The following is a 22,065-nucleotide window of genomic DNA, read 5'->3' as shown; positions in this document are numbered from 1 at the left end:
TGGCAGGCATCTTTTGGTGACCTGCCATCAATCGATATAATCATACAGATGTTTATAAAGTTTGATAATGTTAATGACATAAAACAATTATCTTTTAAGGGCTCAAAAGATAACCTGCCAAGATAGATGGCAGGCATCTTTTGGTGACCTGCCATCAATCGATATAATCATACAGATGTTTATAAAGTTTGATAATGTTTGATAATATAAAGTTGAATATGGATGTTTAACATTAATGAAAATGTTCTGTACATGACACTGCTGTATACATAGGTACTAATGTTATTAAGAATAGGTGATATGAGGATTTGCTTTATAGGTATAGGGCAATGTTGAAAATGGCCATGAGTTAGGATCGAAATTGAAAGTGTCTGGAATTTTTCCCAAACATGATAGGAGGGAGTACATGAGAGGCTTTTCAATTAGTTTGTTCCTGGACAGATTGTGTGTCCATCTCAAAAACTGGTGCCATCACCTTACCAGTAGAAGGAATTAACTTTACTTTCTTTAGAGGAGTAGAAGAGCTGTGTTTCCGCTGTTTGAACTTCTCCTTTGTCTCTGGCTGAAAGGGATGGACCCACATCTCATCTGTGGTCACAGATCTTGCAAGGAAATTTGTTTGATATGCTTGAAAATGATGCAAATGGTCACTTGACAACTCTTGTGCATTTTGGATCTGCTGTGAACAACTTTGGAATCCATTGTGCTGACAACTTTTTCATAGCTAGAACCCTCTGTTATTATGTGGTATACACATTTAGCATTCTGATAGGTGAATTTAGCAAATTTAGATGAGATGCTCAGGATGTGGCAATGTACCGATCTGTTGCTCATCGATCGTTCATCAGCACATCGTCAACAACTTCTGGAGTGATGGACATTGCAGGTCTTCCAGAGTGTGGATCATCTTTCAGGCTTTCCCTTCCCCCCTTTAAATTCTGCTGCCCACTTCTTAACTGTTAAATGGGAAAGGGCATCCTCCCCCACTGTTTTAACCATATCATGTTTTATTTATGAGAATTGCCTTTGGCATTAGTCCTTTTTTTCCCAAATATTGAATGACTGCATGGTGACTGATTTTTCACAGCTTTGTTGACTTCAGGACCTGTAATTAAAAAAGATGTTATTGAAACAGTGTGAAAATTGGTAGGTTACTATTTGAAGTGCTATATATTAAATACAGAAATTTTTAAAACTCGGCTACTAACGTTTCATGCTCAGGCTACGAACTTCAAATGCCCCTCGTATAATGCCTTTTGGGACAAACAAATATATGGTCTTTGTCAGAGTTACAAGAGCAAAACCAAGTGCACATATGCTAGGAGAATATCAAATAAATTTCATGAATTTGAAGTATTAAAGCCATCAACTGTGTACATAGTGCCAGTTAGGCATAGGGGACGCAGAGTTTATATATGGTGAATACAATATATATAGGAAGCACACATACGTATTTCTGTCTGAGCAGTTTGCCAGCATCACCCTAAAATCTGCTAATCATATCTATGTTGTAGCATCTGTGTAAAACCATTCATTCATGTTGTTTAGGTTTATTTAGCATCTTATTGCAATGTTGTTTTGTATAACTGGCCACTTAGCAACTAGCCAGCAGAAAATCACCTGGAAATTCATTGGATTGCCCCTTGCCACAAGGAAGTAGACCATTGGCACCATTTGTTGATAATCTGCTGGGCTGTCTCTGTGATCTGAGATTTGAGAGCAAGCCCAGTAAAAAATAAATAATAAAATGAAATAAAATTATAAAATATAGTTAAAAAAATTTAATAATAAAAAGGAAGGGAAAATGATTGACAGGAAGAGATGAAAGTTATGGCTAGGATTAGATTAGGTTGAGAGAGAGAGAGAGAGAGAGAGAGAGAGAGAGAGAGAGAGAGAGAGAGAGAGAGAGAGAAGGCAACCCACGGGAGGGGGATTGTGGTTGGCCAGCAGTCTCATTGCATGTTACCTTACAGCCTCGGACTGCTGTGTGACAACTTCTGCTTAGCAGGCACAATTTCATAAATTTTGTTTTGTTTAGACATAAATTCAAGTTGAGGAATGATGGTTGCAGGATAGATATGCAGAAGTTTGCCTTCAGCCAGCAAGTGGTTGATTGTTGGAATAGACTTCCATCTGTTGTTGTGGAAGTTGATGGGTTGAATAAATTCAAGAGAGAACTATACAAATTCTTGAGGGTATGGATAGATGAAATGTATAATTTTTTTTTTCTTTGGCTGATGCTATATAAGTTTGCTTTCTTGCATCATTTGCATTACTACTGTATTTAAATTACTCATCATATACATTGTGTTATTGTTCACACTTTGGGTTTAAGTAAGTTAAGAGTTTAAAACTTTGAATAGATTGAGCAAGGTCAGTACTGATGGCATTCTTCCTCTTGCTGAGACTACACATGAGGGGGGCATAAATTCAAATTGAGGAAGGATGGTTGCAGGTCCATTGTGCAGAAGTTTGCCTTCAGCTAGCGGGTGATTGATTGTTGGAACAAACCTCCATCTGTTGTTGTGGAAGTGGGTAGTTTGAATAAACTCAAGGAAGAACTAGACAAATTATTGTAAGGGATGGACAGATGATGTGAGCAGGTTTTTTTTTTTTTTTTTTTTTTGGCTAATATTTCATAAGATTGCTTTCTTGCATCATTTGCCACTAATAATAGTAAATATTTGAATTAGACTGATGGCAACCAGCTTGGAGGGCCTTTAATTTTATGGAGGTCCTAAAGTCTCTAAACTTTATTAGACAGACAACTTGAGTAGTCGAGACCCGCTAATTTTCATAAAGTCGGACAAAAAAGCTCACATCTGGTGAGTATGGGCTTGGCAAATCCAGGGTCCTGAGCTGGATATCATCATTCTTCTCTTTCTTGGTGATGCCTTCTACTTCTCTCTCTCTCTCTCTCTCTCTCTCTCTCTCTCTCTCTCTCTCTCTCTCTCTCTCTCTCTCTCTCTCTCTCTCTCTCTCTCACACACACACACACACACACACACACACACACACACACACAGGGGATAACTCGGGATTTTTTTTTTCTTTTTGCTGGTGCAGCATAAACCTCAGGCTTCCTTGTACCATATGGCTAATAATAATAATAATAAAAATGCTAATAATTTATTGTAATTTTTCTTCATAGTTGATCTGTGATCTCATTATGGATTTAAAATAAACTTTGTGGATTTTTTCCAAAAAAGGATAGTAAAGGCTATTTTTGGAATATTAAATTTTAGAAATGTTATATATTTTAAAGCAGAAGAATTCTCTTACCTGGGGTTTCCTTCAGGAACGGCTGCATCTGGATGAGATGTAATTCAAAAGGTGTTCAAATAGCATATATCTAGCAGGTGGATGAAGAAAAAAGTAAGCTTTTGTCCTAAATTCTTGCATGGGGAGTAATTATAAGTATAAAGGGAGATGATGTCCTGAAGCCTGATGGGGGCTTTTCGTTAATACCATCTTCAAAGGAAGGTAAATACGTGTTGTAGGCTATCTTTTATAGTCCAGCACATTCCATTGCTGTATTTCAAAAGCGTGTGTGGGGTGGGTGGGGGGGGGTGTTGAGTAGTCAAAAGGAGAAGTAGGGTAGAAGAAAAATTTTCCACCCCACAGTATTACACTTATAGTTTGAGAATTTAGAAATTGTTTTATTGGAGAAAAGGGGGGGGGGGACCAGGAAAAGGTGAAAGGGAAAAAAAGGTTTTGCTCAGAAATCTGGGTGTGTGACTACCTGTCCCCGTTAGTAGAGGTCCTGGATTGGGGAGGATGTTATGTTCTGTTCTTGAAGTTGAACTTATCAGACTTCAGGACATCATCTCCCTTTATACTTATAATTATTCCCCATGCAAGGATTTAGGACAAAAGCTTGCTTTTTCCTTCGTCCCCTTACTAGATATATACTATTTCAACACCTTTCGAATTACATCTCACCTGGATGCAGCCGTTCCTGAAGAAAACCCCATGTAAGAGAATTCTTCTGCCTTGAATATAATATTTCTAAACTCTAATATTCCAAAAATAGTCTATACTATCCTTTTTGGAAAAATATCCACAAAATTTACTTTAAATCCATAATTAGATCGCAGATTCACTACAAGGAAAAATTACAATAAATTATTAGCATTTGTCCTACTTTACAAAAATTAGTGGGTCGCGACTACTCAAATTGTCTGTCCAACTATCTAATAAAGTTTCAAGACTTTAGGGCCTCCATAATTTTTTTACACCCTGTCACGTATCAAAATCTAGCTATTTGATTTCATAACTGCTAAAGTGTGTTGGACAGATGTTTCAGTGAATGATCCATTGTTCTATTTTGAAGGCATGCAACCCCCATTATGTGAACATTTCAACTTATATGAAGTAACCTTAATAAGATATTTCCAACAGAAAACGCACATAGATTTTTTAAAAAATGCATCATCATCAGCCATTTTCAATCCACTGCAGGATGAAGGCCTCTCCAGCAATTTTCCAGTTCCTTCTGTTTTGAGCACTGGCCATTCATTTACTACCCAAAAACTCATGAATTTCATCTATCCATCTCCGCCTTTGTCTTCCAGGTTTTCTTTGGGTACCATTTTGTTATGGTACCCAAAGAAATGGTACTCCTCTTGGGTACCATTCTGTTATTTTCTTAGTCCATCTGTCATCATGTCTTCGAGCTATGTGTCCTGCCCAAGACCATTTTAGTTCTTTAGTTTTGATAAGAATGTCCTTTACTTGAGTTTGCTGTCTAATCCATGTGTTTCTCTTCTTATCTAACAGTCCGATTCCAAATATAATTTGTTCCATTCTTCGCTGTGTAGTTCTCAGCTTCTCTTCCATTCTTTTGGTGAGTGCCCAAGTTTCACTTCCATAAGTCATGGTGGGGAGTATACATTAGTTCATTATTTTATGTTTCAGACAAACTGGGATATTGCTCTTCAGTATGTGACTATATTTCCTGAATGCTATCCATCCAAAATTTATTCTTCTCTTGACTCCAGCCATTTATCATTATTACAGCTAATAACTTGTCCCAGATAAGTATATGACTCCACCTTTTCAATTACTGCTCCTTCAATCATTATTTCCCTTTCTGTGGGGGCGCCTCCGTAGCCAGGTGGGAAGGAGCAGCAGTGCGTAGCACACGCTTCTTGATTAGACCGGGGTTCAAGCCTGTCACCACCAAATACGGAGGATGCGAAAGGTCAAGGGAATGACCACCGCATATTCCCGGAGAAATATGGCCTTAGTTGCTAATGCTCCTAAAAACCAAACAAACATCCCTTTCCGTGGCATACTTGTTCATCATTACTTTTGTTTTAGCCATATTCATCTTTAGTCCAAAATCCTTACTATCTGTGCATAACTGATTAAGATTTTCCTCTAATTCTTTGGGATCGTGGCTTATAACCACAATGTCATCTGCAAATCGTAAATGGTTTAGGTACTCTCCGTTCACATTGACTCCTTTCTGCGACCAGTCTAATCTTCTGAAAGCTTCCTCAAGGGCAGCAGTAAACAGCTTCAGAGATATTGTGTCTCCTGTCGAACTCCTTTCTCGATTTTAAATTTGCTTCTGTCTTTGTCTAGTCTAATAAAGGAGGTAGCACTCTCATATATTTTCTTCAAAATCATAATATATGGGGTATCTATGCCTTGTCTTTCCAGTGCCCGAAACATTGCCTTATGCTGTATGGAGTCAAATGCCTTTTCATAATGCACAAATGCCAGGCATAATGGTGTTTTATATTCATTTGCTTTCTCCATTAGCTGTGATATTATGTGAAGGTGATCCATAGTTGAGAATCCTGTCCTAAAGCCAGCTTGCTCTTTCGGTTGATTCTCATCAAGTATTCTTTCTAATCTGTTAGTAATGACCCTTGTGAACAACTTGTAGATGTGGGATAACAAGCTAATTGGTCTATAATTTCCAATTTCTGATTATCTCCTTTCTTATGCAGCAAAACTACGATTGCATTATTCCACTGCTTAGGCGTCACACCTTTTCTAATGCACTTTGTGAAGAGCCTTGCCAGTTTTTGTGTTAAGGCTCTTCCTCCCGATTTTAACAACTCTACAGTAACTTCATCTTCCCCCGGGGCTTTCCGATTCTTCATTTTCTTCAATGCATGTTCTACCTCATCAGGAAGAATATCGGGTATGTCGTATGTGTTGCTACTTTGCAATCCATCTTCCCCACTGCTGGTATCATTTCCTCGCTCCTTGTATAATTCTCTATAGTAGTCTTCTGCTATTTGAATTATGCCTTCTCTGCTGTTTATAAGTACATCATCGCTATTCTTCAGTTTCAGTATCATTTGTCTTTCTGTATTACTGCTCATGGCTGCTGATTTAAATCCTTTGTTTTCCCTTAATGCTTGTTCTACTTTTCTTGTGTTAAATCTTCTTATGTCCTCTCTGAGTCTCTTTCTAATGGCTTTGCATAACTCAGTATACTCAATTTTCTCCCTGTCAGTGTTTTTTCTTGCTCTTCATTTGTCGTCTTTGGTTCATCATGACATGTGTTTCTTGACTAATTTTTTCTTCTTTGGATTTCTGTTTGCCTATAGGTTTCTTGGGCTTTATCACTTTCAGAAAGTTGTAATATTCCTCGTCGATATCTTGGTCCTCAGCAGTCTGCAGAAGCTCAAACTTGTTTTTAAGTTCCAGTACATACTTCTTTTTCTCCTCCTCTGTTATCTCAAAGACCTTTGTATTATTTACTCGAGTCAGTTTTTTCCTTTCCTACATCTATATCAAGTGTACATCTTACCATTCTGTGATCACTTCCAACATTTACCTTATTCAGGACGGTAACATCATTCACAATATATCTTCTGTTAGTGAGAATGAAGTCGATTTCATTAGTTGTTAATCCATTTGGACTCTTCTATGTCCACTTTCTGTTCACCCTTTTTTTGAAAAAAGTGTTCATTACTGACAGTCCTTGAGATTCTGCAAATTCCACAAGTCTTTCACCTCTTTTATTTCTTTCACCAATTCCAAAATTTCCTATAGTTCCTCTTTCTGCGCTGTTTTGCCTTTTTCCAACCTTAGCATTGAAGTCCCCCATAATAATAGTGTAGTGGGTTTTCTGCTCATCTAGAAGACTCTCAATTTCGGTGTACATTTCTTCAACCTCTTCATCATCATGGCTCGATGTTGGTGCATAAATCATTATAATCTTTAGCTTATACCTCTTAGAAATCTTGAGTATTAGCCTTGACACCCTTGGTGATGTACTTTTGAATTCCAAAATGTTGTTTTTAAAATCTTTATGGACCAGAAACCCAACTCCACCTTCACTCCTTTCACTGTTTCCATTGGTGTACAGCAGATTTCCACTTTATAAACTTATAAGTGATTTGTTTCTTCTTCTTGTTTCAGCCAAAAAATGCATATGTTTACAAATTATCCCAAAATTAGTGCAAATAAAAATACAAACAAATTATAGAAATTTTAGAAGCAAATTCAAAAGAGCTGCCATATCTATAGTAAAACGTTCACTAAAACAAAGGACCCACGCAAAGGAAAACCTTTTACGCTATATTAACACAGTAAAAAACCGACTGCCATGAGAACATTGCTACATACAAGAATCCAAAAACATAAAAGCAATTTAAAAGTAGCTGTAAATAACAAATAAAAAATAGACCGAACGGGAAAAAAATAATAGTTCTGAATTGGTAGCACACCACTTAGACACTGGACATTACCCTTCCTTTGAAAACTTGATAATAATAGGCAAACAAGACAAGAAATTTAAGTTAGAAACCAGTGAGACACTAGCATTGAGATCAACTAACAGATCTATAAATATACATAGTGCAATAATAATAATTTTTCAAGAATGGGACCTAACAAATATCCTATTAGTTCAACTTTAATAATGGAACATAACCCCCCCCACCTCCCAATCCAGGACCTCTATTAACTGGGAGAGATGCAGGCACCACCGTAGCTAGGTCGGCAGGAGCAGCAGTGCGTAGCACACGCTTCTTGATTAGACCGGGGTTCGAGCCCGTGACCACCAAATACGGAGGATGTGGAAAGGTCAGGGAATGACCACCGCATATTCCCCGAGCAATATGGCCTTAGTTGCTAATGCTCTTAAAACAACAGGGAGAGGTCACCCACCCGGATTTCTGAGTGAAACCTTTCTTTCCCTTTCTTCCCCACCTTTTTTTTTTTTTTTTTTCAAAAAAACCTGTAAACTGTTGTAAATCTACAATTTCCAAATTCCCAAACTATAAGTGTAATACGGTGGGGCGGGAAAATTTTCCTTCTACCCTACTTCTCCTCCTTTCGACTACTCAAACACTCCCCACTACACTTTTAAAATATGGCAATGGAACATGTCCAGGGTATAAAAAACGGCCTATGACACGTATTTACCTTCCTTTGAAGATGGTATAAACAAAAAGCCCCCATCAGGCTTCAGGACATCATCTCTCTTTATACTTATAATTACTCCCCATGCAAGGATTTAGGAGAAAAGCTTGCTTTTTCCTTCATCTCCCTACTAGATATATGCTATTTCAACACCTTTTGGATTACATCTCACCCAGATGTAGCCGTTCCTGAAGAAAACACCAAGTAAGAGAATTCTTCTACCTTAAAATATATAATATTTCTAAAATTTAATATTCCAAAAATAGCCTATATTATCCTTTTTTGGAAAAAGTCCACAAATTTTATTTTAAATGCATAATGAGATCGCAGGTCCACTACGAGGAAAAATTGCAATAAATTATTAGCATTTGTCCGACTTTATGAAAATTAGTGGGTCTCGACTACTCAGGTTGTTTGTCCAACAGGAAATATGGGATGACTTGGAAAAATAAGAGACTAACACTTTTCCAGGCAACAAGTTAATTAGAATGTGAGAATGGGAAATCCTTATAGTTATTGCATCTGTAGAGTATAAAGATCTAGTAGGACTTCGTTATTTGCTTTCTCAGGAAACAACTCTTAGATGAGAGACTATCAACAGAATAGCATTTTTTTCTCGGGAAGGTATAAAAAATATCCATCATAATTGGCCATTTATTTGAGGTAATAACTGGCATTACACCAATGGGCTGTTTCTAGTACCAATTCAAACACTTTCAAATTGACCTTTAGAGTCAGGACTTTAAAATAGCTAACAAAAGATCAGTCTTAAAAGGTACTCACATTTCAGTGTGATTGGCCATTTTGTTTTTGGATGGTAGATGTGTTTAGACTGGTGGAATGAGTTGAAGCAGTCTTGGTTGATTCATCTTTAGCAGTAGTAGAGGCATACAATGCAAGAAAGCAAGCTTATGCAGCATCAGCCAAAAAAAGCCTCTGTTTCACCCTTCCATTCGTTCTTAAAGATCTTTCCATTTTTCTTAAGTAATGCTGATTTGCAATGTGCCACGATGGAGGGAATCAGTTGAAGACTTTTCAGACTGTTGTTTGGCTGGGTTATGAGCTTTAAAATGAAAGTGATTGATACAATGAGTTGGGATCTAGATTTCAATGAAAAAAGTAGGTATGGGTGGATACAACATAGAAAAATCATAAAAGTGAGAAGACAAAAACAAAAATTTCTAAATAAATAATTGGAGATAGTTTCAGCATCTATTCTTGATTTATTTGAAATGTTTTTGTGGTTGATAACTCTGTTAATCTTATTCTGTTTCATTCAATATTTTTGTTGGTTAGATAAACTGCATGAAATCAAATTATTTCATGCAGTTTATCTAACTATTATTTTATTAATAATATTATTTTTTAAAAAAACCATTATGTATTTTTTATAAATTTTGTGAAGTTTTTTTTTAATTTGTTTAATCATGTTAACATACAAACACGCAAGAAAAACAAAGTTTAAATTAAACTAAGATGGGCTAATTATGGCAAAGGTAAAAAATATTCAGTTGAGAAAGGGAAAAAATGTGTCCTTCTCACACTATTTTTTATCTTCATCATAATCAGCCCATCTTAGTTTATTTTAAACTTCAAATATAACAAATAAAAATGTAATTTTTATCTATTTGGTATTTATATCAAAACACAGTACACTGCATTAAAATATCTTAGTAAAACTAGACTTTAATTAAATTGAGAAAAACTGCTCATAAGTGCATGTTGCTACATGCTGCAGAAAACATTCTTTTTTTATGATGTGTAGCAACATGCATTTACAGACAGTTCATCTCAGTTTAATATTTAAGTTCTTTAAAGATGTTCTAAAGTAATATAAGATGTTTTTGCTACAGAAGAAGGGGGATAGATCCCCAAAAATTAAATTAACATATTAAATTTAATATGTTAATTTAATTTACATTTAGTTTCATAGTGATATTTCAATACAGAGTAGTGTGTTTTTGCATAGGATTAGTTTTTCCTATATTCGAAATTGTCCTTCAACTCCCTTATATTGAATATTCAGGTATCATGTGATTAAGTATCATTTGTTTCATCTTTTCAGGAATGCTTCAACTCTTTATATGGAGTACAGTATTTTTCTCAATATGCAGAAACTATTCCAGGTAAAACAAGTGAAAGTCTCTCATTTGTTGCAAAAGAAAATAACATCTATTTGATAGGAGGTATGTGTTCCAGTACTTGCTTTCCACTCTACATTTGTTTCTCTAACTGTATGCACATATTCTTTTCCGAAGGCAAATAAGAATTGATTTAAAGTTATTGGCTGGTTATTATTTTGCATGAATCAGTTTAACTTGTTTTAAATATGTATGCTACTTGAAAAAAATATATATTTTAAACAGAAAGATTTAAAAGTGTAAAGATTTTCAAAGACCTTTATTAAAAAAATGAAAGAAACTTAAGAAAATTTGAAAAATTAGAGTTTTGAAACTGAAATAAAGACAAATGCTAAAGACATACAAGAAAAAAAAAATAAAATAAACTGGGACTCTCCTTGCTGTTTTTTTCCTGATATTAAAAGATTATCTTTCTTTACCTCTGTGGATATATCCAATAAAATTATTATTATATTAAAATTAATATTAAATTGATTATACAGTATATCATTAACCCAACAGTAGATGTGTGGAACCGTACAGGTGCCACTCCAAAATAACTTGATCTCCTGCACTACCCTTTAATTAATGATTAAAACTCTAAAATCTTTTCCAGCTTCCTAAATATATAAATATAGCCAAACCTTTACTGCAATAGTTCACATTTTTTTTTTTTTGCAGTTTTTGCAAAGCAGTTAAATGTGCAAGCACCTGTGAGGTGCCACCTGACCATCTTTGTAACCATTTGTGTTAAGACTAGCATCTGAATTGATACACATTGATGTTGCTATGAAGTTTAAAATTATGTGTTTGTTTATGGGCCAAGGTTACTTACCTTTTCACTGTTGAGTAAACATTTACAGTCTCGTACATGTTATTTATGAAAGATTTGTTATTTCCTTTGCATAAATATAGATAGGGGAAAATGAAAGGTGATATTCACATGAGACATGATACTCAGTTGAGATGAATACTCCTCTGCAGGAAGTAAGATATGTATGTTTAAAATTTTGTGCACTGTGAATTGCCCAGATTTGAAATAAATTTTGAAAATGGAAATGAATACTAGTATCTAATATATACATATACTTATGAGCCAAAACATTATGACCACTCCAGTTTCCACAAGTGGATGCATCCACAGCACATAGGACTGATGTTCCAAACCATTACAGCATATATAGTGATGGCACGAGCAGTGCCTGTCAGTACAAAGCCTGTGCAACGGAGAAAGAGAAAGCCCTGACAGAGTTTGAATGGGAAATGATTTGCAGCATTAAGAAGGTGGAGACCAACACTCAGTAACTGCAGGCATTGTTGATTGTAGAGAGCCTTCATAGTGAAGGTGTGGCAGGAATGGTCTGAAGAGGGATACACGACCACCTAGTGTGCTGCAATGGGAAGACCACTACTGGTTGACATTCAAAGTGAATGGTGGCTGACATGTGCTCTATAGGAACACAAGGAGTTTTTGATCCTTCATTTAATGACAGCCACAAAGAAACGTTTTCAAACATGTGTGTGTTGTGTGTTGTTTGGTTTTTAGGAGCATTAGCAACTAAGGCCATATTGCTCCGGGATATGCAGTGGTCATTCCCTGACCTTTCCGCATCCTCCATATTTGGTGGTGACGGGCTCGAACCCCGGTCTAATCAAGAAGCGTGTGCTATGCACTGCTGCTCCTTCCCACCTGGTTACGGAGTCGCCCGTTTTCAAGCACACCATTCAGTGGATAAGTATATGACCTGTTCATGTGCTGGTGTTGACCAATTGCCATCAACACCTCCACCTGCAGTGGGCTGGGGGGCACCATTCCTGGACATTGGATTCAAAATTGTCCTTCAACTCCTTATATTGAATATTCAGGTATCATGTGATTAAGTATCATTTGTTTCATCTTTTCAGGAATGCTTCAATATATGCTTCCCTTAATTTACACAGAAAAGAGTCACCTTTTCTGGTAAATTAAGGTTCCAGCTCCATCATGCCGATGGATGGGTACATAATCAACGGTGAGTAGGTAAACAGCTGTAACCAGACTGCATGGTTTGAGGGATGTTTTCATGGACATTACTAGATCCCCCTCGTCCCATTGAACACATCACTGCCAGATCCTACTATGTAAAGCAGCCCTTTTGCCCTATGTAGTGACCCACGTATACAGATGGCACTGGTCTGTTTCAACATGATAACACCCCATTTCACAAGGCCTACATTGTGCAGGAATGTAGGCCTTGTGACATGGCCTACATTGTGCAGGAATGGTTTGAGAATATGTGTAAGAATTTTGTGTGTTTCCCTGTCCACCAAATTCCACCGACATCAGTTCTGTCAACATTTGTGGGATGCAATGGAATGCAGAATTCACTGATCCACACCTGTGATTTACTCCTTTACTGAACTCTGGGATGCCCTTCTATCCAGCTGGTCATGGATACCCAGTGACACATGTGGTTTCACGCAGTCGATGCTACACCAGGTGCAAGCAGTTATTACAGAAAAAGACAGCCTACCTGCTATTTGGTAGGTGGTCATAAAGTTTTGGCTCATGAGTGTATATTTTTTAATTTTTTAGAAGTATTTGTTGATTGTAATAATCAGAAATATATATACATTCTTAAAATTTTGTGTGCTTAAGTTCTCTGAATGGGAAAATGGAAGTGACTATTAGTTTCATGCTTATATTTTGTGCTTGCGACTTTGTGTTTTAATTTTTGCACAGAAGTTATTTTTTTTTTGTTTTTGTTTTTAATATAATGTGTAAATATACATAGAATTTTTTAAAATATTTAAATTTTTATTAAAAATTAAAAAATTACATACACTGAGTACTGCAATCCATTAAGAAAGGAAATATTGGTATACTGCAAAGGTAACTTTAAAAAAATAATAATAAATAAAGTAGGGCACCTATGCTGCATGATTGCATTTATAACAAACTGGGACGTAGCTGCTGTGACAGTTTAAGTTCTTATTAATTTTTTAATAATCATTATAGTTTATTATAATGCATTTGAATATTTAGGTTGGGAGAATTGCCAGCAACAGCCACTCAGTTCTTTTGCCAACAGCTTTTTATATGTTTCTCTTTTTCTGAATTTTAAAAGTTATTTGTCTTTGGATCCACTTTGCATTTGGCTTACTTTGGAATCCCTTGCACTTTTAATTTTTTTAAAAAATACTGTTAAGTTTCTTTAGGCCATTGATGCTATCTAGGGTCCCAATAAGATTGGACTATCGATGCATACTTGCCACCTTTTATGGCTTTCCTATAAAGTGCACAGAAAGTGTCTTTCTTTTATAGAAAGCTCACTCTTTACATAGATTTCCATCAAGTTTGTGTTTAAAATACATACAGTATTTTGTTATTTTTCAAAGACAGCTGAGGTCATAATTGGTGTATTTTTATGTTTATTAATGTGGGTTTCTCAGCCAGGAATTAATTTGTCTAATCATTTAAACTTACAAACACACAAGAAAAACAAAGTTTAAAGTGAATTAAGATGGGCTAATTGTGTGAAGATAAAAATTTGCAGTTCAAGAAGGATACTTCTAACAGTGACATGTTATCTAGAGTGATATGTCATTGTTAGCATTAATTGCTTTTTGTGCTTGTGAATAGTAAGGTTACATTTGTTGTTGCATTACTTACCAAATTCAAATAGCAGTACTCTAAAGAAATAAGGATTATTTTCAAGAGTTTGGGAATTCATATTCTGATGGTATATTTTCTTGTTTTTAATTAAAAAAAACATGTTTGTCTTTTGTTCTGGTATTACATTAACATAACATAATACATAGCAGAAAAAATGTTTTAGATAAAGATAAAATTATTTACAAAAGAAAACATATTACACAAAAAGTGAAACACTGATTTTTCTATTTTATAAATTCCATATTTTGAAGACAAATTTCACAAAGGAAAGGCTGATTTGTCTAGTTAGAACATAATTCTAGAATTTAATTGTTGATCAAAAATAATTTCAAGTAAATAATATCATAATCATATGTAATTAGTCATATGCAATCATAAGTAAATCATAAATAATATATGCACATATTGTTTATATCAAAGTTATCTCTTAATAAAGATTTATATTTTTAATATATTTTAATTTCAATGTTTAAGTTTGTAAGCTGCATTAATTAATCATATAATACAGATCTGTCAGTCATTACATGCTGGAACATTTTTGCTCTTGCTGTATTGTTAATCATATTAATATAATACATAATGCTATATTTTATGCACGATCCCCTCCCCACACAACCACAATAAAAAAATAAAATTATTAATTAATTTAAAAAAAAAGAAGGTTCCAGGATAGAGAAACTTTTAATAGTCAAAAATTGAGGTACTCTTAGAACACATAAAAAAGTAAATAACTTAAAAATATGGTTCCTTGCATTTTGACATGTGAAATTTTTTCCATTGTGCTGTGTGACATGAATTCATTATTATTAATTCAGAATAAACATTCTGGTGTACTCTTCTAAAAAGGTAGCTCTATAGTAAAAGTTTTACATAATTCACATTTTACATTCCACTTTCAAAAATTTTTAGATATGTCAATGGCATCCTTGCAAGTAGTATCAGTAGTAGAAAAATGATTCATGGAAGCAAGTTTATATAGTGTCAGCCAAAATAAAATCACTGCCAACTTTATTTGCTGATCCTGTCTGATAATTTGCTTTAAGTTTATTGGAACTACCTACTTTCAAAAAACAACCAGATGGAAGTTTTTTCTAACGATCAGTTGCTTTGGCTGAGAGGAAATTTTTACATATATGTCCTTTTACAATTTAAATTTATGTCCCTTTATATGTGGGTGTTGTTTGGGAAAGAGTAAGGATTCCATCAGCATTTTGTTTACTCAATGCCTTTAAAGCTTTAAACCTCACAAGTGCTTAGTTTCCAGACATTTATGAAACTCAAGTATTTCTTGGTGAGAGTACCCTTTTGTACCTCCTCTGATTAATTTTGTTGCTCCTCTCTGCACCTGTTAAATAGATTTACATTCTTCTTACATTGAGGCTTCCAAACCTGTATGTAGTATTCAGTAGGCAACCCAATCATTATACAACCTGTATACAATGGGTTAATTGCTTTTTTACCCCTTCTGTCAAAATTCTTGTACATATATATATATATATCATTAACCCCACAAGCCATCCTTGCAAACTTTAGAAGGTGTGGGTTCAATTTCTGTCAAAGATGGGAGGAATGTGTATGTGCTTTTTTTTATCCTGAGTTAGTCTGTCTCATGCAAGTGTTGCAATGTTTTCCCTCCTGGACACTTGCATTTTTCTAAAATAGGCAAATTGAGTATAGCCACATAATAATATACTGGTGCCTCATAGCTTCAGTTGCTTTTTTTTTTCACTGATTTATTTATTTTTTTACCATGGTAAAAAAAAATAATAATAATAAATCACTGAAATTTATCACTGTTATTGAGATTTCTTGATAATTTATTACTATTTTTTTGCCTATTTCTACCCAGCTTCCTCTCCACTTGATTAATTCATTCTCTTGATTCCTGTATCACTTTTAGTTGAAAATAAATCAATCAAAATAAAAACTGGCAGAATGATGGCAAAACATTGCAACAAAGCAATTACAAAATGATGTTGTGAAAGACAAATCACTCCTTGGGGATGACAGAAGAATTGAGCATTGGATTTGGCCAATAAAAGAGTAGCAGTAAATGAACTCATCTTGCAGCACAACCACACTGCCAGCTCCCGTTTTCTAGTGATTTTACATAGTAAGCAGTACACTTATATATCTGTAGTCATCATGGCAACCTAGTTAACATAGTAACTGTTTACAACAATAGCAAAATAAAATCAGTAAATGAATACACAAACATGGCATTCTTAGATAGCAGCTAGTTGCTATATACCTACAAAGAATGCCTAAAATTCTCTGAAATGGACATTTTAAATACATATTGTTGCTCTCAAAATAAAGGCTGTTAAAGACAGCATTTGTTTCCTTTCTTTTTCTTCTTCCTGTATATTGTCAAATATATAGTTACAAGACAACATATAGGGTTTATGGCTATTTTAGAAACAACTGTCGTAATGGCAAACCACAGCTTAATATTAATTTATTTTTTTTAAATGTGTATGCGTTGTATTAGGTTGTAAAATATTTAATTGGAAACTGTGTCTGCCAAAATGGGTAGTCACAAATTTATATTTGATAACTAAATAAGCTCTCTTTTCTCTGTTTTAATTTTCAAACCTTTTTTGAAAGGAAAACTCACTGAAGTTTGTTTAATTTTCTAGGGTCCTTTCCAGAATCTGACTCTGGAAAGCTGTATAATACTTGTTTAGCATATGGACCGGATGGCCATGTTTTAGCAAAATACCGTAAGGTATGTTATTCATGAAGCTACCATGTATGATTATTACATGTGAAACATATTATTACTTAAATTATTACTTTAATGAAGACAATTTATGCCACAGTGTGGGCTATCAGGATGCATTAGCATTAGTAGAGGCATTTGATGCAAGAAAGCAAGCTTATGCAGCATCAGCCAAAAAAAAATAATAAATAAATAAAAAAAAATAAATAAATAAAAAAAAATAAAAAATAACCACTTCCACTTCACCCCTCTGTTCATTCGAAATAACTGTCCAGCTGAGCCTTAAACTTATTTAGGCCATCAACTTCCACGACAAGGGATGGAAGTCTGTTCCACCAACCAACCACCCGCTGGCTAAAGGCAAATTTCCTCACGTCTATCCTACAATTGTCTTTCCTCAATTTGAATTTATGCCCTCTCAGGTGATTATTCTCAGCAAGAGGAAGAATCCCATCAGCATTGAGCATGCTCAAACCATTTAAGGCTTTATACACCTCTATCAGATCACCTCGCTGGTGCCTAGTCTCCAGACACTGTAATTTGCAAAACTTAAGCCTTTCTACGTAAGAGCACCCCTTTGTTCCATTCACTAACCTTGTTGCCCTTCTCTGTACTCATTCCAGCATCTCTACATCCTTCTTGAAATGAGGCCTCCACACCTGTATACAGTACGCTAGGTGTGGCCTGACCATTGCCTTATACAGGGGAATAATCACCTCCTTATCCCTGCTAGAAAAATTCCTATATATCATCGACAATACACCATGAGCTACTCTTGCAGCCCGTCTGCACTGCTCAGAAAACTTCATATCTGCCTGCACAACCACCCCCAGGTCCCTTTCATTCTCTACCACTGTCAGTGTAGTACCACAGAGTTGATACGTTGCTCTGGGGTTGCTGTTTCCCATATGTAGTACTTTACATTTGTCAATGTTAAACTTCAGTTGCCACCTCTCAGCCCATCTGCTCAACCTTTCCAGATCCTGTTGCAGTAGCATAGTGTCAGTAGTGTCCTTGTCAACCCTGCCAACCTTCGTATCGTCTGCAAACTTGGACATTAAGCTTGATATACCATCATCAATATCATTTATAAATACAGAAAACAATAATGGACCCAATACTGAACCCTGAGGGACTCCACTAATAACATTAGTCCACGATGAGCAGTGTCCATTGATTATCACTCTCTGTCTTTCCCCCCTCAACCACCCCTTTATCCATAGCAGCAATTTGCTTCCAATGCCACACTGCTCCAATTTGTGTAGTAGTCTTCCATGTGCAACAGTATCAAAAGCCTTTCTAAGATCCAAGTATATAATATCAAAGTTTCCTGCATCCAGTTCTTTTGTGACTGCATCATAGTATCCAATCAAATTGGTCAGGCAAGACTTCCCCTTAACAAAACCATGCTGTGTCTGAGCTCTAACTGAAGTCTTGTCTAGATGATTCTGCAGTGCTTCTTTAACCAGTGCGTCCATTAATTTTCCGGCAACAGAAGTTAAACTAACAGGTCTATAATTACTTGTGTCGCCCTTTGATCCTCCTTAGTGAATTGGGGTCACATTTGCACATCTCCAGTCCATGGGTACTTCCCCTGAGTCCAAGGAAGCTCTCATAATTATGGCTAAGGGTTTGCTTACTTCCTTTGCTGCCTCCTTTAATATAACTGGATAGATCCCATCCACCCCAGGTGCCTTTCTTGTATTTATCTTCAACAATTTCTCCTCCACTTTACTCTCAGTTATTACGAGATTCTCTAGCTTACTGCCAGATTTGAATACACCTCTGGCATTCACCTCGCTGAATAACTCCTCATGTGTGAATGTCGAAGCAAAATATTTATTTAGGTTGTTAGCGACCTGAGCAGGATCATCATCAGTTGACCCATCGATATCAAGTGGACCAATCTGATTCATCCCCTTCCTTCTAGAGTTTACATAAGTAAAGAACTCTTTGCTGTTTTTCTTTGTATCCCTTGCCAAAGATTTCTCCTAATCTGCCTTTGCCTGCCTCACCTCCTTTGTAACTTGGTTACAGATAAACTTGTATCTATCATAGGCTTCTGTGTCACATGCTAATTTGTATGTATCCCATGCATTTTTCTTCTCTGCCATATGTCCCATTAGTTCATCTGACATCCACTTAGGCCTAAACCTTGAACAATATTTCTTAGTTGGTATGTAAAGCCTAGTAGCTTCCAAGATAAGTTCTTGGAATGCTTCCCATTTTGAATTTGCTGTTGGTAACATCATTAGTTGGTCCCACTGTATAGAATATAAATACTGTCTCAGTCCATCGTGGTCGATGGACTAAGACAGTGTTTAACCCTTCCCTTTACCCCTAATGGTAGTTACCTCTTTGAGTAAATCCTACTTCAGCACACTGTGATCACTGCCACCTAGTGGTTCATTTACCTGCAGATTCTTAATGCATGAAGAATCACTACTGATAATCAAATCAAGAGTATTACCCCCTCTAGTTGCCTCCCGAACATGCTGATGTAGAAAACAATCATCCAATAAATCCACAAAAGCCTTGCTAGTGTGTGAGTGACCAGCCCCCAAATTCCAGTCAATATCTGGGAAATTAAAATCCCCCATTATAAGACTCTGATTTACTGGCCCACTCTATTTCCCTGTACAATTTCTTATTATACTCATCAGAGTCATTAGGCCTATAGCACACTCCTACTCTCAATTTTGATCTCCCATGTGTTACTTATTTGTTTCAAACTAATAAAGTCATCTGCAGACTTGCATTTAAAAATTCTAATTTTTCCCCTGTTAATTATGGATAAAAGAAAGAGTGAAAAATATGACTGCAATAAAAAAAACAAAAAAGTTATTACTTTAGCTGATAAACTTGAAGTTATTAAAAAACATGAAAGTGGCACAAACCATGCGAAAATCGTAAGAGATCTAGGATACAGCGAGTGTGAACTATCTTGAGCTGTAAAGATGAATATAAAGAGCAAGATAAAGTTTCATCAACTTCTGTTGGTTTCCAAAATACCAGAAACAGAACTCCAGTAATGATTAAAATGGAAAGTCTTTTATCAATTTGGATAGAAGATTGCAATCAAAAAAGAATTCCACTATCTAAGGACAATATTCAGAGCAAACTATTAACATTTTTACTAACCTCAAACAAACAAAATATCAAAAGACTGAAATGTTTGTTGCTAGTTCAGGGAGGTTTGAACATTTCAAAATCGAGCTGAACTGCATAATGTAAAACTAATAGAGGAAGCTGCTAGTGCTGATGAAGATGCTGCAGCCAGATTTTCTGCAGCATTACAAATAATCATTCCGGATGGTCTGTACTTGTTAAAAGGAGCGACTGCTTCCACAGGGATGGGATACACTTAAATAGAAAGGATGCAAGAATATTTGCTGATGCTATCGAGGCAGTGTTAGGTGGGTCTGAAAACTGCTAGCTTGGAGGGATACAAGGACTAATAGATTAACAGTAGCCACTGGCGGAGGTGAAAGTGATTCTTGCACTGCTTCTGTTGGAATGAGAAGCAGCCTGGAAAACAAGATGCAAGGTATTTCAGAGACTGCTGGGAGTCATTGCAGTACAAGTAAACACATGGGTTGTGTTAGGGTAGCTAAGAATAGGAACAGGTGCATGTATACTTGCGTGTACACTAGTGCTAGGAATTTGGTAAATAAATTCGATGAATTTGAGGTATTGCTCAAAGCATCGATATTGTTGGGATATCAGAGACGTGGTGTCACACAGATATAAGGAATGCAGAACTGGAATTTGGGGAGTACAACGCCTACAGAAAGGACAGACAGGATAGGAAGGGAGGAGGGGTTACACTATTAGTTAAGAAACACATAAAATCCACGGAAGTGAAGCCAATCGACATTGCTGGACAGTGCTGTGTCTAGTCAGTTTGGTGTGACATAAGCATTGGGAGATCAAAATTGAGAGTAGGAGTGTGCTATAGGCCTAATGACTCTGATGAGTATAATAAGAAACTGTACAGGGAAATAGAGTGGGCCAGTAAATCAGAGTGTCTTATAATGGGGGATTTTAATTTCCCAGATATTGACTGGAATTTGTGGTTTGGTCACTCACACACTAGCAAGGCTATTGTGGATTTATTGGATAATTGTTTTCTACATCAGCATGTTCAGGAGGCAATTAGAGGGAGTGATACTCTTGATTTGATTATCAGTAGTGATTCTTCATGCATTAAGAATATGCAGATAAAGGAACCACTAGGTGGCAGTGATCACAGTGTACTGAAGTGGGATTTACTCAAAGAGGTAACTACCATCAATTCTATACAGTGGGACCAATTGATGTTACCAACAGCAAATTCAAAATGGGAAGCATTCAAAGAACTTATCTTGGAAGCTACTAGACTTTACATACCAACTAAAAAATATTGTTCAAGGTTTAGGCATAAATGGATGTCAGATGAACTAATGAGACATATGGCAGAGAAGAAAAATGCATAGGATACATATAAATTAACAAGTAGCACAGAAGTGTATGATAGATATAAGTTGATCTGTAACCAAGTTACAAAGGAGGTTAGGCAGGCGAAAGCAGATTACGAGAAATCTTTGTCAAGGGATGCAAAGAAAAACAGCAAAGAGTTCTTTACTTATGTAAACTCTAGAAGGAAGGGGATGAATCACATTGGTCCACTTGATATCGATGGTTCAACTGTTGATGATCCTGCTCAGGTAGCTAACAAACTAAATGAATATTTTGCATCAACATTCACACATGAGGAGTTATTCAGTGAGGGGAATGCCAGAGGTGTATTCAACTCTGGCAGTAAGTTAGATAATCTTGTAATAACTGAGAGTAAAGTGGAGGAGAAATTGTTGAAGATAAATACAAGAAAGGCACCTGGGGTGGATGTGATCTATCCAGTCATATTAAAGGAGGCAGCAAAGGAAGTAAGCAAACCCTTAGCCATAATTATGAGAGCTTCCTTGGACTTAGGGGAAGTACCCATAGACTGGAGATGTGCAAAATGTGACCCCAATTCACAAAGAAGGATTAAAGACTAACACAGGTAATTATAGACCTGTGAGTTTAACTTCTGTTCCAGGAAAATAAATGGAGGCACTGGTTAAAGAAGCACTGCAGGATCATCTAGACAAGACTTCAGTTATAGCTCGGACACAGCATGGTTTTGTTAAGGGGAA

At 35.9% G+C, this 22,065-nt stretch overlaps 1 protein-coding gene across 1 annotated transcript in view; it reads left to right on the top strand.

The window, feature by feature from the left end:
* LOC150080153 (omega-amidase NIT2) overlaps positions 1-22,065 on the top strand; it is a 64,759-nt gene that overhangs the window by 11,585 nt on the left and 31,109 nt on the right. The window contains exons 3-4 of the mRNA XM_090381809.1: positions 10,457-10,577; positions 16,806-16,894. Coding sequence (XP_090237935.1) covers positions 10,457-10,577; positions 16,806-16,894 — 210 coding nt within the window. The remainder of the gene's footprint in view (positions 1-10,456; positions 10,578-16,805; positions 16,895-22,065) is intronic.

The sequence above is a fragment of the Mastigoproctus giganteus genome, chromosome 9 (assembly GCF_048544385.1).
Source record: "Mastigoproctus giganteus isolate SK-2022 chromosome 9, ASM4854438v1, whole genome shotgun sequence".
Lineage (NCBI taxonomy): Eukaryota > Metazoa > Arthropoda > Arachnida > Uropygi > Thelyphonidae > Mastigoproctus > Mastigoproctus giganteus.
This window is presented reverse-complemented; position numbering and strand designations above follow the sequence as displayed.